The 13,520-nt window shown below is 41.8% G+C and overlaps 1 protein-coding gene across 1 annotated transcript; it reads right to left on the reverse strand.

Annotated features, from left to right (window-relative positions):
- Positions 1-10,440: 10,440 nt before the first annotated feature.
- On the reverse strand, positions 10,441-13,242 carry LOC143475274 (uncharacterized). Its single transcript, XM_076973062.1, has 6 exons — positions 13,149-13,242; positions 12,684-13,034; positions 12,241-12,585; positions 12,006-12,107; positions 11,875-11,909; positions 10,441-11,770 (listed from the first exon to the last, which is right to left on the reverse strand). Exons 1-6 carry the CDS (start codon positions 13,204-13,206, stop codon positions 11,648-11,650), a joined length of 1,014 nt encoding a protein of 337 aa, XP_076829177.1. The 5' UTR covers positions 13,207-13,242; the 3' UTR covers positions 10,441-11,647.
- Positions 13,243-13,520: the final 278 nt, after the last annotated feature.

Raw genomic sequence — 13,520 nt, forward strand, 5'->3', positions numbered from 1 at the left:
CAAAAGAGACTTTGTGTTACCTGAATCCATATTTTAAAGCTGTGAACTCATTTGATTGGTCCAATAGTTTTGAGGAAATGCTAGGTTGTGGTTTCAGATAACAAAGAGAATTGCAGTGTTGCTATTTAAAGTAGTATAGAAGTGTGTCAAAGCACAGAAACTATTAAGAAAAGTTGTTCTATAGTGCTGTCACATGGAACTTTCAGCTCATTTTATTTGTTTTAATTTATCATAACCAATTAACTAATAACAAATTGTTTTCTGTTTTGGGCTCTGAAAGCCCTGAAAACATAATCTGGTAATACATATCATGAAGTTCTCTAATTACAAAGTTTTATTAAAAATTTAATTACAGATCTGAAATCGAGTGCAGGGTATTAATTCCTTCCTGTAGGTCAACATTACCTCTACGCTATTGCTACTGTCACGGTACGGCAGGCCCCCTGCTGGTCGCCCCCGTATACAGCAGCAGTTGTCTTGTTGTTGTTCGTCCCTCAGGTGGGCGGGGCGTATGATCTGCCTCACCTGATGGTCGTTTGTCTATATATGTCTTGTCTTTGTACCAGATGACTGCTGGTCATTGTATCCTTGATTTGGAACTTGTCACGAGTTTTTTGGTTTGCTCACTTCATTAAAACCCCCCTTTTCCCTGAGACTTGGCGTGATCGCTTCCATTTTATTTCACACTCCCTGCCCGTCACAGCTACATGATCCAAAACATACAATTAAGTAAACTATAGCAATTTTTAAACAGAAGAAATCTCTTATCTACAATGGCTAAGTCAATTTTTTACTTTTTAACTAAACTTAAACTTTTAAACTTTTGGTAGCAAGCTGCCCAATGGTGGATGGGTTCCCTTTTGAGTCTTGGTCCTCCCGAGGTTTATTCCTAATCCTTGCCATCATAGGGAGTTTTTCCTTGCCACTGTTGCCTCTGGTTTGCTCATTAGGGACCCATACAATTCTAAAGCTGCTTTGTAACATGTGTTGTAAAAAGCACTATATAAATAAATTTTATATAGTTATAGTTTATATAAATAAACTTAAACTGTTGCCATAGTTGCTCCCTCTAGCCTGATCTGGATTTCTACATTAAATCACTGGATGGCATCCAATATTCTTAAAATAGAGCCCAACTCACCAAATAAAATGTTTTAGGACTAGTTTAACCTCCTGTATACCAATTGTCAGCAGTTTATATGCAACTGCTCAGCAGAAAATCCATGAATTCATTGTATTTCCTTATTGTTTACAGGTGGACCACGCCTGACTTTTAAAAAAGTTATTAATTTTATCTACCATTAGAGCAACTGTATCACACTTTTAAACAGCATATGGAATGTTAGTAAAGTTCTTAATTTTCTTTCTTTCATCTTATGATAAAACATGATCATTATCTTAGCTGAAAATGGCGAGCAATTCTCAAGCCATCAGCGACAGTAATATTGTAAATATGTAGTATGCAATATCATATCCAGAAATGCTCTCTTATACAGAGCACAGTTACTCCGTGTATGTCACATTACAGACCCCTCCCTTTTGGGCGTGTGTTTACGTTGTCTACGTCTAGTCGTCTGCGTCTGTGGGTCTCCGTGGGTGCGGGTACGTCTTGTGTTAATCCGTCTCACCTGTGACTCGTCTCCTCATCACTTGGGGTTTATGTGGTTTGTCTATTTAATGTGCGTTCGCGCAGTGTCCTGTGCTCGTCGTTGTTGGAGTCAAGTATATGTTTATGTCTGAGTGCTCTTCGTGTGCTGTCTGCGCTACTTCGTGTAACACCATATTAAATAACTGTATAAAATATTTTAGCAACCAGAAAGAAAACTGCTACTGCTGCTGGTGGTGGGCCTCCTGTAGCAGCCCTCACTCCTGCAGAAGACCTTGCTTTAGAGCAAAACAGCGGACGCCCCATCATTGTGGGAATCGAAGGAGGAACATCATCTGATCCTGTCTGTCCTCAGGATACAAAGCCTTATGTTAAATGATTTTACATTTTTGTTCTTACAGGCTACATCATAGTATTATTGTATTCTTGATGACTAAAATTTTACAGTGGTGGGGGGTGTGCTGACTCTTTTGGACCCTCCTGTATTTGATGTGAGTACCATAAACCAGCCTATTTCTTATGACTGAACCCTGAGGATCGTTAACATTTATGTGTCTTAATTTGTTGTTTGCAGAGGGAGATTGCCGGACCATCCAGGATGGTACAGGAGGATGAGGACACAGTTTCTGCCTGTTCAGAGAGGACACAGTGTCTGCCTGTTCTGTAAGGCGTGTGTGTGTCTATGTATCTGTCTGATAATGTGCTGTGTGATCTCGTGATTTGTGTTGTGTTTAAAGGAAATGGAAGAACAGAGAAGACCCTCAGGCCTCCATGTCCAGAGCTCACACCTCTGCAAGAGAACACGTGAGTAGTAGTTATGCAGTTCAATATGAATAAATACTTCTCAATCTTGACTATACTTCAGTCTTAAAGGAATCCATGATTAGTGAGATCTACAAAAGGTACTCCAAGTTATAGAATGTAAAAAAGCAGATCTGCAATACAAAAAACTAAAAATACGGAAGTTGGAGCTTGAATAAAGAAAATGGAGTAAGATGTGAGTATTTGCAAAAAGGTCTGACTTTTGTCAGGAACAGCACGTGACCACCTACTTAGTCCTTGCACCCTGTCTTCCTTGTGGGAACGTTACAACTTTATTATGCTTGTTTTTGCAAGATAAGTAAATCTAAGTTTCTTCTGTCCACAGGCTCAGCAAGAAAATTAATAAATTTCTCTTTCCAAAAAATGGCGTCTTGTTTTATGTTAATAGTGTTAATGAACAAATGCAAACAAAATATTCCCTTAACTAAAGTAAGTATTTGCATACATGTCCCTCACAGCTCTACCATCCATGTGGTCTGACATTAAAATGTAGTCTTCCCATTGCTCCAACTGCACTCTTGGTATTTCTTCTTTTTGCAGTATTGCCACATTGTGCAAAACTGCACAGGGTGCTACAATATCACAGGCTCTCTCAGGGGTGACTCTGAGATGGCGCAAGCAGTTAAATCTGATCTTTAACTGTCCAAATGCCATCTCAATGCATGCCCTTATCTTAGAATGTGCACGATTGAACCTCCTCTCTGCATCTGTTGTAGGGTCTGCATATGGTATAAGGAAAAAAAGTTTGGCAGGGGTAACCCCTATCCCCAAGCAGTAAGCCAAGAAAAGCACCTACGATTATAAGTAGTAGAGTTAAACACTGAGGCCAAATCTGCACTATTTTGTGTGGTTGGAGTGTTCTTACCTTGGGCAAACCTCTGTGCCAGTGAGGAGGCACGAAATATCCTGGAATCGTGCACCGAGCCGGGCCATTTTGCCTCAATGTTGGAGAATAGACATTCGCAAACCATTTAGAACAATGGTAAAAGTGACAAAGGGTGAAAGTTGTTCAAACCCATGAACTGACATGCTTTATATTTTCTGTTGGGTAGGCAAAACTTGCATGTACCTGTACATTGATGCTGTGAAATAATTTTTTGGTTCACATAGTCTGCCTCCATGGGTACAGATGGAGCCTTTATCCAGATGTGAGTACAGTCTATAGCACCAATGACATTTGGAAATCCTAGAGAATTCAATGCATTTTGAATTGAATGAATTTTAGCATGAAATAGTTGATTAAGATGAATACAAAGCACTTTGGTAAGTGCTCTGGATAAGAGCGTCTTTTAAAGTCATACATTTAACTCCCAAGTTACTGATCAAACCAACACTACTTCTCATGAATACATGCCAGCTGTTCTGAAAAGGATGGGAAGGATGCCTCTGTGACCAGGGAATTTGATCAATATATTAAGGAAACGCTTAAGCGCAAGGTAAACCTTTCGAATTTCGCGGCAGGCCGTTGCCTTACTAAGATGCTCTCAGTTTGTAGAGCTCAATAATATTCCATCCAAACGTACAAAAGTTAAATATGGGGTCCCGCAAGGCTCCATTCTAGGACCACTATTATTTACATTATATATGCTACCATTGGGCACAGTTATAAACAAACATGGTGTCAATTTTCACTGCTATGCAGATAACACTCAACTTTACATATCAGCCAAACCTGATGACAAACTCAGTTTAAGAAAAATTGAGGCCTGTGTAAGAGATATTAAATGCTGGATGTCTCTAAACTTCCTCCAACTTAATGAGGACAAAACAGAAGTTCTCCTTCTGGGCCCTAAGGCCACAAAACAGAAAATTCCAGATCTAATGCTTAATCTTGCAGGCTACCTGTGACGGGCAGGGTGAGCGAAAATAAATGGAAGCGATCACGCCAAGTCTCAGGGAAATAGGATGGTTTAATATGTAAAGTGCGCAAACCAAAACCCGTGAACTGATCCGAATTAAGGATATAATAACCAGCAGTCAACTGGTACAAAGACAAGACATATATAGACGAACAAACGACCCTCAGGTGAGACGGATCGCGGGCTCCGCCCACCTGAGGGACGAACACAACGCCACACCCACATGACAAGCTGCTGCTGTAGACGGGGGCGACCAGTAGGGGGCCGCCGTACCATGACAGATCCCCCCTCCAAGCCGCACTCCCCTCCACCGGCTGTGCGGCCTACAGCAGCAGCACACAAAACAAAGGGGCAGGCAGGCAGGGACAAGGGACACACCCCCTGTAGTCCCGGAGCTGAAACACAAAACACAAACAGGTTAGCTCGCCTACCTGGGCGGGACCCTGGACCGACTGGGCCGTCAACAAGACAAAACCACGCCCCGGTCGGTCACAGGGCCCTCACGCCCTAACTGGCCTTAAGCCGCATAGCCCCACAGGTGCGAGGACGGCGGGCCACGGCTCCGTGTCCGTCCGGGGTGTATGTGTGCAGGTTACCTCCCTGGGGCGTGGCTAAGTCACCTCCTGGACCTACCTCCTCCCGGAGCTGGCCCCTGCCTTCTGCTAGGGGCCACCCCAGCCTCCTGGGGAGTCAGCCCCAGCCGGAGCCTGACTTTACGAGGTGGACTCCTCCACCAAACCCAGGAGCGCCAGAGACCGAGGCCCAGAGCACCCTTATCGCGGGCTGGGGAACAGCCCCCAAGGGCCTCCTGGTCACCCCGAGCAGGAGGGAGGATCTCCATCTTCAGCAGGAGCTCTTCGGACCAGAGCCCTATCGTCCCCAAACATCCGGGGGCCCCAGCCCTCTAGGGAGGGGCTCTTTCCGACCGGGCTCCGGTCACCCCACAACATAAGGGGGGCTCCTGCCGGCTGGAGACCCCCACAAGGTCCAGGACTGCCACGATCCACCACCAGGGAGAAGCACCTGCACATAAAACACAAAAAGCACACACACACCCACACACACCAACACAAAACATAAACGCGCACTTACCCTGACCATCTCGGCACCCCGCATCCGGGGGGAAGGGTCTCCATCTCAGCAGGAGGGGACACCAAACAACTCACCTGATGCATCAGGAGAGGGGCCCCTACCGGCTCCGGAGAACACCCTCGACTCCCTGGTCAGGGCCTCCCTTAGGAGCGACGCCCTCCGTGCCACTCCCCGTGGCACGGGACCATCACTGGTCCACCCCCACACACACACTCAAGGGGGAGGAGCATGTGTGGAATTACACACAACAGTTCACAAGCACGCTAGGACAAAACACACAGACTAGACAAAAGCACGGTGCAAAACGGCAAACGGACAGGACACACACATGCGCGCTCTACACAAACAGTGGTGACGCGCCGCTCAAGTTCGCAGTCGCTCCCCACATAAAACACTAGACACACGGGGGAGCGAGGCGACCGTGACGAGCGGCGACAGCGTCACACACACACACAACACATTCAACAATTAACACAAGCGAGCGACGCACAACGTTCCATACATCCGTTCACTGACACACACACACATGCACACACAAGTGACCACACAACACGAAGAGCCCGACCGGGGTCGATTGCCCTGGTCACCGCCGTGCTGCACACACACACAACGTTTCAGCACGGCGGGGCTCTTCAACAACAAACAAAACACCACGCAGACAAACACTTACCACGAGACATGACCACGAACGAAGGAAAAAGCAAAGGAGACTGGCGGCTTCCGAAGGTGGCTGGTTATTCTGTGACGGGCAGGGTGAGCGAAAATAAATGGAAGCGATCACGCCAAGTCTCAGGGAAATAGGATGGTTTAATATGTAAAGTGCGCAAACCAAAACCCGTGAACTGATCCGAATTAAGGATATAATAACCAGCAGTCAACTGGTACAAAGACAAGACATATATAGACGAACAAACGACCCTCAGGTGAGACGGATCGCGGGCTCCGCCCACCTGAGGGACGAACACAACGCCACACCCACATGACAAGCTGCTGCTGTAGACGGGGGCGACCAGTAGGGGGCCGCCGTACCATGACACTACCCCATTACACCTGGCACAGTAGCCAAAAACCTAGGCGTCATACTCGACTCTGATTTACATAGATAATACTACTAGGATAGCTTTTCTACATCTCCGTAACATTGCTAAAATAAGAAATGCATTATCACAGGATGATGCGGAAAAATTGGTGCACGCCTTTGTTAGCTCTAGATTAGACTACTGCAATGCACTACTGTCAGGATGTTCAAATAGGAATCTAAATAAACTTCAAATAGTTCAAAATGCCGCAGCCAGGGTTCTAACCAGAACTAGAAAATTTCAGCATATCAGTCCAGTCCTATCAGCCCTGCATTGGCTCCCAGTTAAATTCCGTATTGACTTTAAAATTCTTTTATTAACTTATAAAGCATTGCACGGGCTTGCTCCTGAGTACCTTCAGGAACTTATTTCCTATTACGAACCCCCACGCCCACTAAGATCACAGGGTGCTGGTCTTTTATTAGTTCCAAAAATTAACAAGGTAACAGCAGGGGGAAGAGCCTTTTCTTGTAAGGCCCCCCAGCTTTGGAATAATCTTCCTAAATGCGTCCGGGACTCCGACACAGTCACAATCTTTAAGTCTAGGTTGAAAACCCACTTATTTAGTTTAGCGTTGGATAATTAATATCCCCCCTTAGATAAAGGTACAGATCCAGGGGTTCAGAGGCGAAGGGTTTTATGGTTGACTGGGGCGCTGGTGCTGTCATCCTGTCACTGCTCGTGGTCACTCAAGTTTGTTGACAGTGCAGTGGATGGATGCCATTGTCTCAGAATGCCCCCAAGCCTATGTTACCTTCTGGTTCTGCCTTTTTAGCTAGGCTGTAATAATTTAACTTAATGCCAGAGTTGCTGCCACACTCCGGAAATGTTTATAATTTCACCTGTCTTGTATATGTCCTCATACAGAGCTAATTTTCCCTGTTTCATTTCTCCACATGGCTGCCCGCCTGCTTGATCCATCCTGGGCCAGCCACCTCCTGCCTAACCGGATGCATACATCATGATGGACATTATTACATATTTTTCCTTTTCTTTCTCACAAAGAAACAATTGTTAATGTTGTCATGGTGACCGGTGTCGGCCAGAGGAGGATGGGTTCCCCCCCTGAGTCTTGGTTCCTCTCAAGGTTTCTTCCTCATGCAAAAAAAAAAAACTAGGGAGTTTTTCCTTGCCACTGTCGCCTTTGGCTTGCTCACTGGGGGCTAGGACTCGGCACTTGTAAAGCTGCTTTGTGACAACAACTGTTGTAAAAAGCGCTATATAAATAAAATTTGATTGATTGATTGATTGATTGATTATACATCCCCAACGCTGTACAGAAATGCACGACTGGCAAAGAAGCGCAAAGCGATACAGACCGTTTGGGGTTTGGTAAGAGCTTTACTGCGTCTAGTGGTCTTCTCAATATATGGTCCCAGTAATTTACAAAGATATATAATACTGGGTCTTTTGAACCTGTAGTGCTCAAATAAGTAGTCATCCAGAAAGCCCAGTGGATCTGTCCTGTCCTGGAATGACCTTGGAGCTGGTAGCATGAATGCTCTGTGCACTACATCTCATCTACTGGATTCTCTACAAATGGGCATGCCATGGTCAATCAGCCTTCAGCCTTCACTGTTAGCTGCTTTTTTTATAGCCTACATTTTGGATTATTTGTATCACCTGTATGAAAATCTTGGTAAGGTATTTGTCTGTGTCCATTTCCTTTTTGCACCATTAAGTTAACCACACATTTACATTATTTATACTGAACATATGTAAATTGCAGAGTGATATGATTTGCTTGTAATTTGAACACAAAAGAGGAAGTATGGGGATAAATATATACCTAAAAGTATCTTCACCTAAATTACTCAGTATTAATAATTATTAATACTCAGGTACAAAGAATTGTATTTTTTGTGATATAGAGTTTATGCTAATGTATGTTTCTGCACCATAACTGCGATTAGACACTGTATTCCATTTACACTGACCTGAATTTGTGAAGATTAAACCAATACATTACAATGTGCAGAAACCTCACTGATTAACAATGAATATGTACTCCTAAGATCAAAATATAAATTGCATTTTGAAATATAATTATTACATTTTGATAATAATAACCTGCAATCATTCCAAACTAATAATTACTGTACTCAATTAAATGTATAAAGATATGATATGCTACATCCACAGCAATTTAATGGATAGAACTGCAGCGGAACCTTGTTCCTCAATTCAGTTTCCCGGATGGCGAGACTGACATCACGCTGCTCAGCCAATAGAAGCGGTCCCGCTAAGCTAAGCCTCAACTCTAGCCTGGTACGGAGCAGGTTAGTTCAAACGTATATGTTACTGTAGTAACTGAGCGAGGCTCAAGTCTAGCCTCTTTCGTGGAACCGAATTTGAGCAAAATGAGCCAGGCTTGTCTTAAAAAGCCTGGCTTACTGAGTTAGCTTGCTTCGTGGAATACCCCCCAAGTCTAAAGTATGACTACAATTATGCGTAGGACCCACCACATTCTGAGTGATACCCATTGAAAATTTATACTAAATTGAACTGAAAATTTATACTAAAAGAGTCACATAGATTTTCAAAATGGATGCTAAAATCACCAATTATAATCACCAATTATAATCACCTTATCGGCTGATAGATTAGATTAGATTAGATTCAACTTTATTGTCATTACATATGTACAAGTACAATGCAACGAAATGTAGTTTAGCATCTAACCAGAAGTGCAATAAAGTAGCAAGTGCAAAATGTACAATACAATCTACATAGATTTACAATTATAGAATTTGGTATATATTATATAAACTATTTGAAAACTGAATTTGGTGTGAATGTGTTGAGGTTCTATAAACATAATATAGATGGGTATTTAACAATATAGACATGATATACAGATGGAATAATTACAAGAATATCTATATGTATATTACATGTATGTACAGAATATAAGAATTATGAATAAATACAATTTACAATGTTGTAAAAGGTGCATCAAAGCATTTACTTGATAGCACTACAAGTAAAACTTTTTTTTATTAACAATGTACTAACATAAATTAAATATGAAGCTCATTAAGATCAAGTAAATCCCATTACTTAGTATTTTAACTTAAACACATTTTTCGTGATATTTACTGACCTGCTGAATATTTTTTTTGAGTGTACTAGTAGAAAAAATAGTAGAATATAGTCAAAGTATATTTATTTTATGAAACATAAATAGAAAATACATACACCCGATTTTCTTTATTTTTTGACCAGGCATAGCATATCTGCTATACAAAAATGTAAAAAGCAAAATACAATCCATGTACAACAGTCTAGTACATAAACAATGTAGTTCCTTTCCCAAACAGTATCTCTCCACATGCATCATCTCTCTCACAGAACAGCAGTGACCGATCAAGCCAGCAGCCTCCTCCTACCCCCAGCCCAGGAACACTGGGAGGAACTTGGGCGTGCTCCCTCCCTGGGAGTAGCACAGTACCTCCCACCTGCCCACATAGCACTCAAGCATGCACTGGTCAGCCTGGATGAAACCTCCCTAGTCCTCCCTAGTGAGGATTGGTCAGGGTGTAGAGACTACTGAATTTTAACAAACATGTTTATTTGAATGCAACACGGAACACAAATCAACACATGGGTCTGGTTCTGACAAAGATGCAAGAAGCATGACACAGCTGCACAAGTAAATGCACAGACATTAACAAGACACAAGTGCAACACATTACAACAATGAGACAAGAGACAGGTGAAATGAGTAACGCACACACAGATAAATATACATATATACAATCTGTGGAAGAAGTTGGGGGCGGAACATGAGACCATGAGAACATGAACCCTGGGATGTCTGAGAACGTGAACCCTGCTGTCTGTCTAGTGAGGATTGTCTGATATGAAGGCTGCTTTCTCATGTAATATTTTTTTTTGCTTATGAATTTATAAAGACAATTATATAAATATTGCATTTTTTCATGTTTTTATTAAATGCATCACAATGCATCAATCCTGCATTTCATAATATAGAGCCATTGGTGCGATTTTTAGATACAGACATTTGTGCATACAGAGGTCAGATTTTCAGGATTAGATGGGGATAAAGAAAATAATTTTATACAAAATTTTTAAAAAATTTAAAATTTTAAGTCATAGGCAAAGCCAAAGCAGGGGCCGGGGTAGCACTAGATCCCCCTGAAATGTGATTGGACCCCCCAGGTGCCATCCCAGATGACTGTATGGATCTCAAGGGCTCCCGTGTGGTCTGCTTGAAATGCTTGTGAACTTCACACGCTCACACCTTGTATCTCTCACTGCTAATTTTTTTTACTGTGGATGAAGAGCAGGCATGAAGCAGTTTACTGCAGAGTTCAGAAGAAGTTTACTGCCCTCCCCAGTCCACCTCTGCCCACCCCAAGGCTAATGGTGTAGCTCTTCCACTGAATGAATTAGGTGAACATAGTTGAGCGGAACATGGAAATACTTCTCGCAAAACAATTTACTTTTATTTGAGGATTTTGTTCAATTTATCTCTGTGATGATGGGTGGAGGCAGGCACGAAGACGGTTTTGGTGCTGACACATATGTTTATTCAGTGACGACAAAGTGAAGTTCGGCGCAAGCACACGAAAACATGCAGCTCACTCAAGCACGAACTTTAGACAAAGACGAGCACGAGACATTGCGTGAACGCACATTAAATAGGTGATGAACACATTCCGCAGTGATCACGAGACACGGCACAGGTGAGACAACGAACACGCTCACAAACGACCCACACCCACGTAACTACAAACATGGACATAACTGCACGCAGACGACATAACACGCCCACAGGGAAGGGTCCGGAGCTGTGACCGGGCAGTCATGGCCTAGCGGTTAGGGAGCTGGTCTTGTGACCGGAGGGTCGCAGGTTTGATCCCCAGGCCATGACTGAGGTGCCCCTGAGCAAGGCCCTTAACCCTCAATTGCTCACTTGTATAAAAAATGAGATAAAAATGTAAGTCGCTCTGTAAGTAAGCTAAATTACTAAGTAATAATAACACAAGAAATAAAGATAAGACTTGGCAGAACTAAAAGAAAATACTTAAGAAAATGTATTTGTATTTGAAACAAGCTCAGGAGTCACCAAAATGTGAGTTCAGCTTTGTTGCCAATTCAAGTCTGTTCTCCTTCATGCAAATAAGACTAATATGGCATCAATCAGAAGACAAAAGGTTCTCATTTCAATTGTGTATTGAATTTTGACCTGAGCATAAACATCTGAATTGAACTTTGGTTATTTCAGAGGTGGAAGGTTTCTGAGCAAATCTCAAAGCTGCGTAGTTCAAGTAATCTGGGTCTTCAACCTGACAGAGAACAAATGGTAAAACCATGCAGATAATGAGAACATTGAAAACTATATTTATATATTTTAATAAAGTTTATTTTAATAGGAAAATTCCTGTTTTACCTTATTTGAGTGCCTTGGCTGACCTTTATCTGAACCTTTCAAAAAGCAAAAAACCTTAAAGTATGATATTCAAATACTGTGCGAACAAGAAATATTAAACTACATTTTATTTACAATCTAATTTAACTAACCTTTCTGTTGATTCTTATACAGCAGTCCACCAAGGACAATGATGATAATAACTGAGATCACATTTACTGCTGTCAAACCAATAACAGTCCATTTGTTATTTTCTGAAATGACCAAAAGCGATAAGTTAAAAGCAGATTCAATCATAGACAGTAGTCTGGGTTTCCTATGCATTAAATGTAGGTTTACAGATAAAACCCATTACAGAAAATACTCACAATGCATTAGTGGTTTTACCTTCAACATCAACTTTAGCTCCATTTCCAATGAGTATTTCCCCACAGGCAGCCACAGCACAGTAATAAATCCCACCATCAGAATGTTTTGTGTAATTCCTGGGAAGGTCATACACACAAGTCCGTGTTGGAGAGCCGGCATCAGAGCCTGTGGTACACTGATCACTCCCATTTCCATGAGTGTAAATAATTCCTGGATGAGATTTGTTTGAGCCATGGCTGAACCAGTAAACACTATGTTCTTCTGCACAGCTGGCAGTAACAGTCTGCATTGAACACTGGAGTGTAGAATATTCTCCATTCTTGAAAACCATTTCAGTCTGCAGCTGCCACTTGATCTTTTCAGCTTAAAAAAATAGTTATAAAAAAAGAAAAGAGGAATAATGATAAAGGGAACCATGAAACAGACAGAGAACAAAAGAAGCTGCACACAAATGCACTTACCGTGAAATAGCAAATGGGTCCCAGATACAAACTCTACAACATTTGTCTTCATCATTCCACAGAAATATGTTCCTCTGTCATCTTCTGAGACTTCCTTAATGATGAGGTCAAATTTCTCCTCCCCAGGATCAACAGCGAAGTGGCCATTGTCAAATGCTCGAGCAAATCTGTGTTTTGTACCTGCATCAGATATTCTCACCACAAGCTGAGGCACCTTCCCTAAACTCATCTTATACCAAGCGAAAAAAATCGCTTTACTGTCTTTGACTGAGTTTTGGCTACATTTAATTTTTACGCTATATCCCTGCCTAAATGTTTGTACCTGAAGCTCAGTGGTTGTAGAACTTTTTACTGGAGAGAAAAAAGCAAAGGTTTGTTGGCTAGAATGCATTTTATTTAAATGTACCAGGTACATAGAAGGTTGATTGTATCATAAACATATTGATTACTCAAAATATGACTTACCTGTTATGAAAAGGCAAAAAGTGAATAAAATAAACATTTTTATTGTTGAGACAGACATATAATCTAATGAATCAGTACCTTGCCTGTCCAATTTCAAAAGAGACTTTGTGTTACCTGAATCCATATTTTAAAGCTGTGAACTCATTTGATTGGTCCAATAGTTTTGAGGAAATGCTAGGTTGTGGTTTCAGATAACAAAGAGAATTGCAGTGTTGCTATTTAAAGTAGTATAGAAGTGTGTCAAAGCACAGAAACTATTAAGAAAAGTTGTTCTATAGTGCTGTCACATGGAACTTTCAGCTCATTTTATTTGTTTTAATTTATCATAACCAATTAACTAATAACAAATTGTTTTCTGTTTTGGGCTCTGAA

This window comes from Brachyhypopomus gauderio, chromosome 14, assembly GCF_052324685.1.
Source record: "Brachyhypopomus gauderio isolate BG-103 chromosome 14, BGAUD_0.2, whole genome shotgun sequence".
NCBI lineage: Eukaryota > Metazoa > Chordata > Actinopteri > Gymnotiformes > Hypopomidae > Brachyhypopomus > Brachyhypopomus gauderio.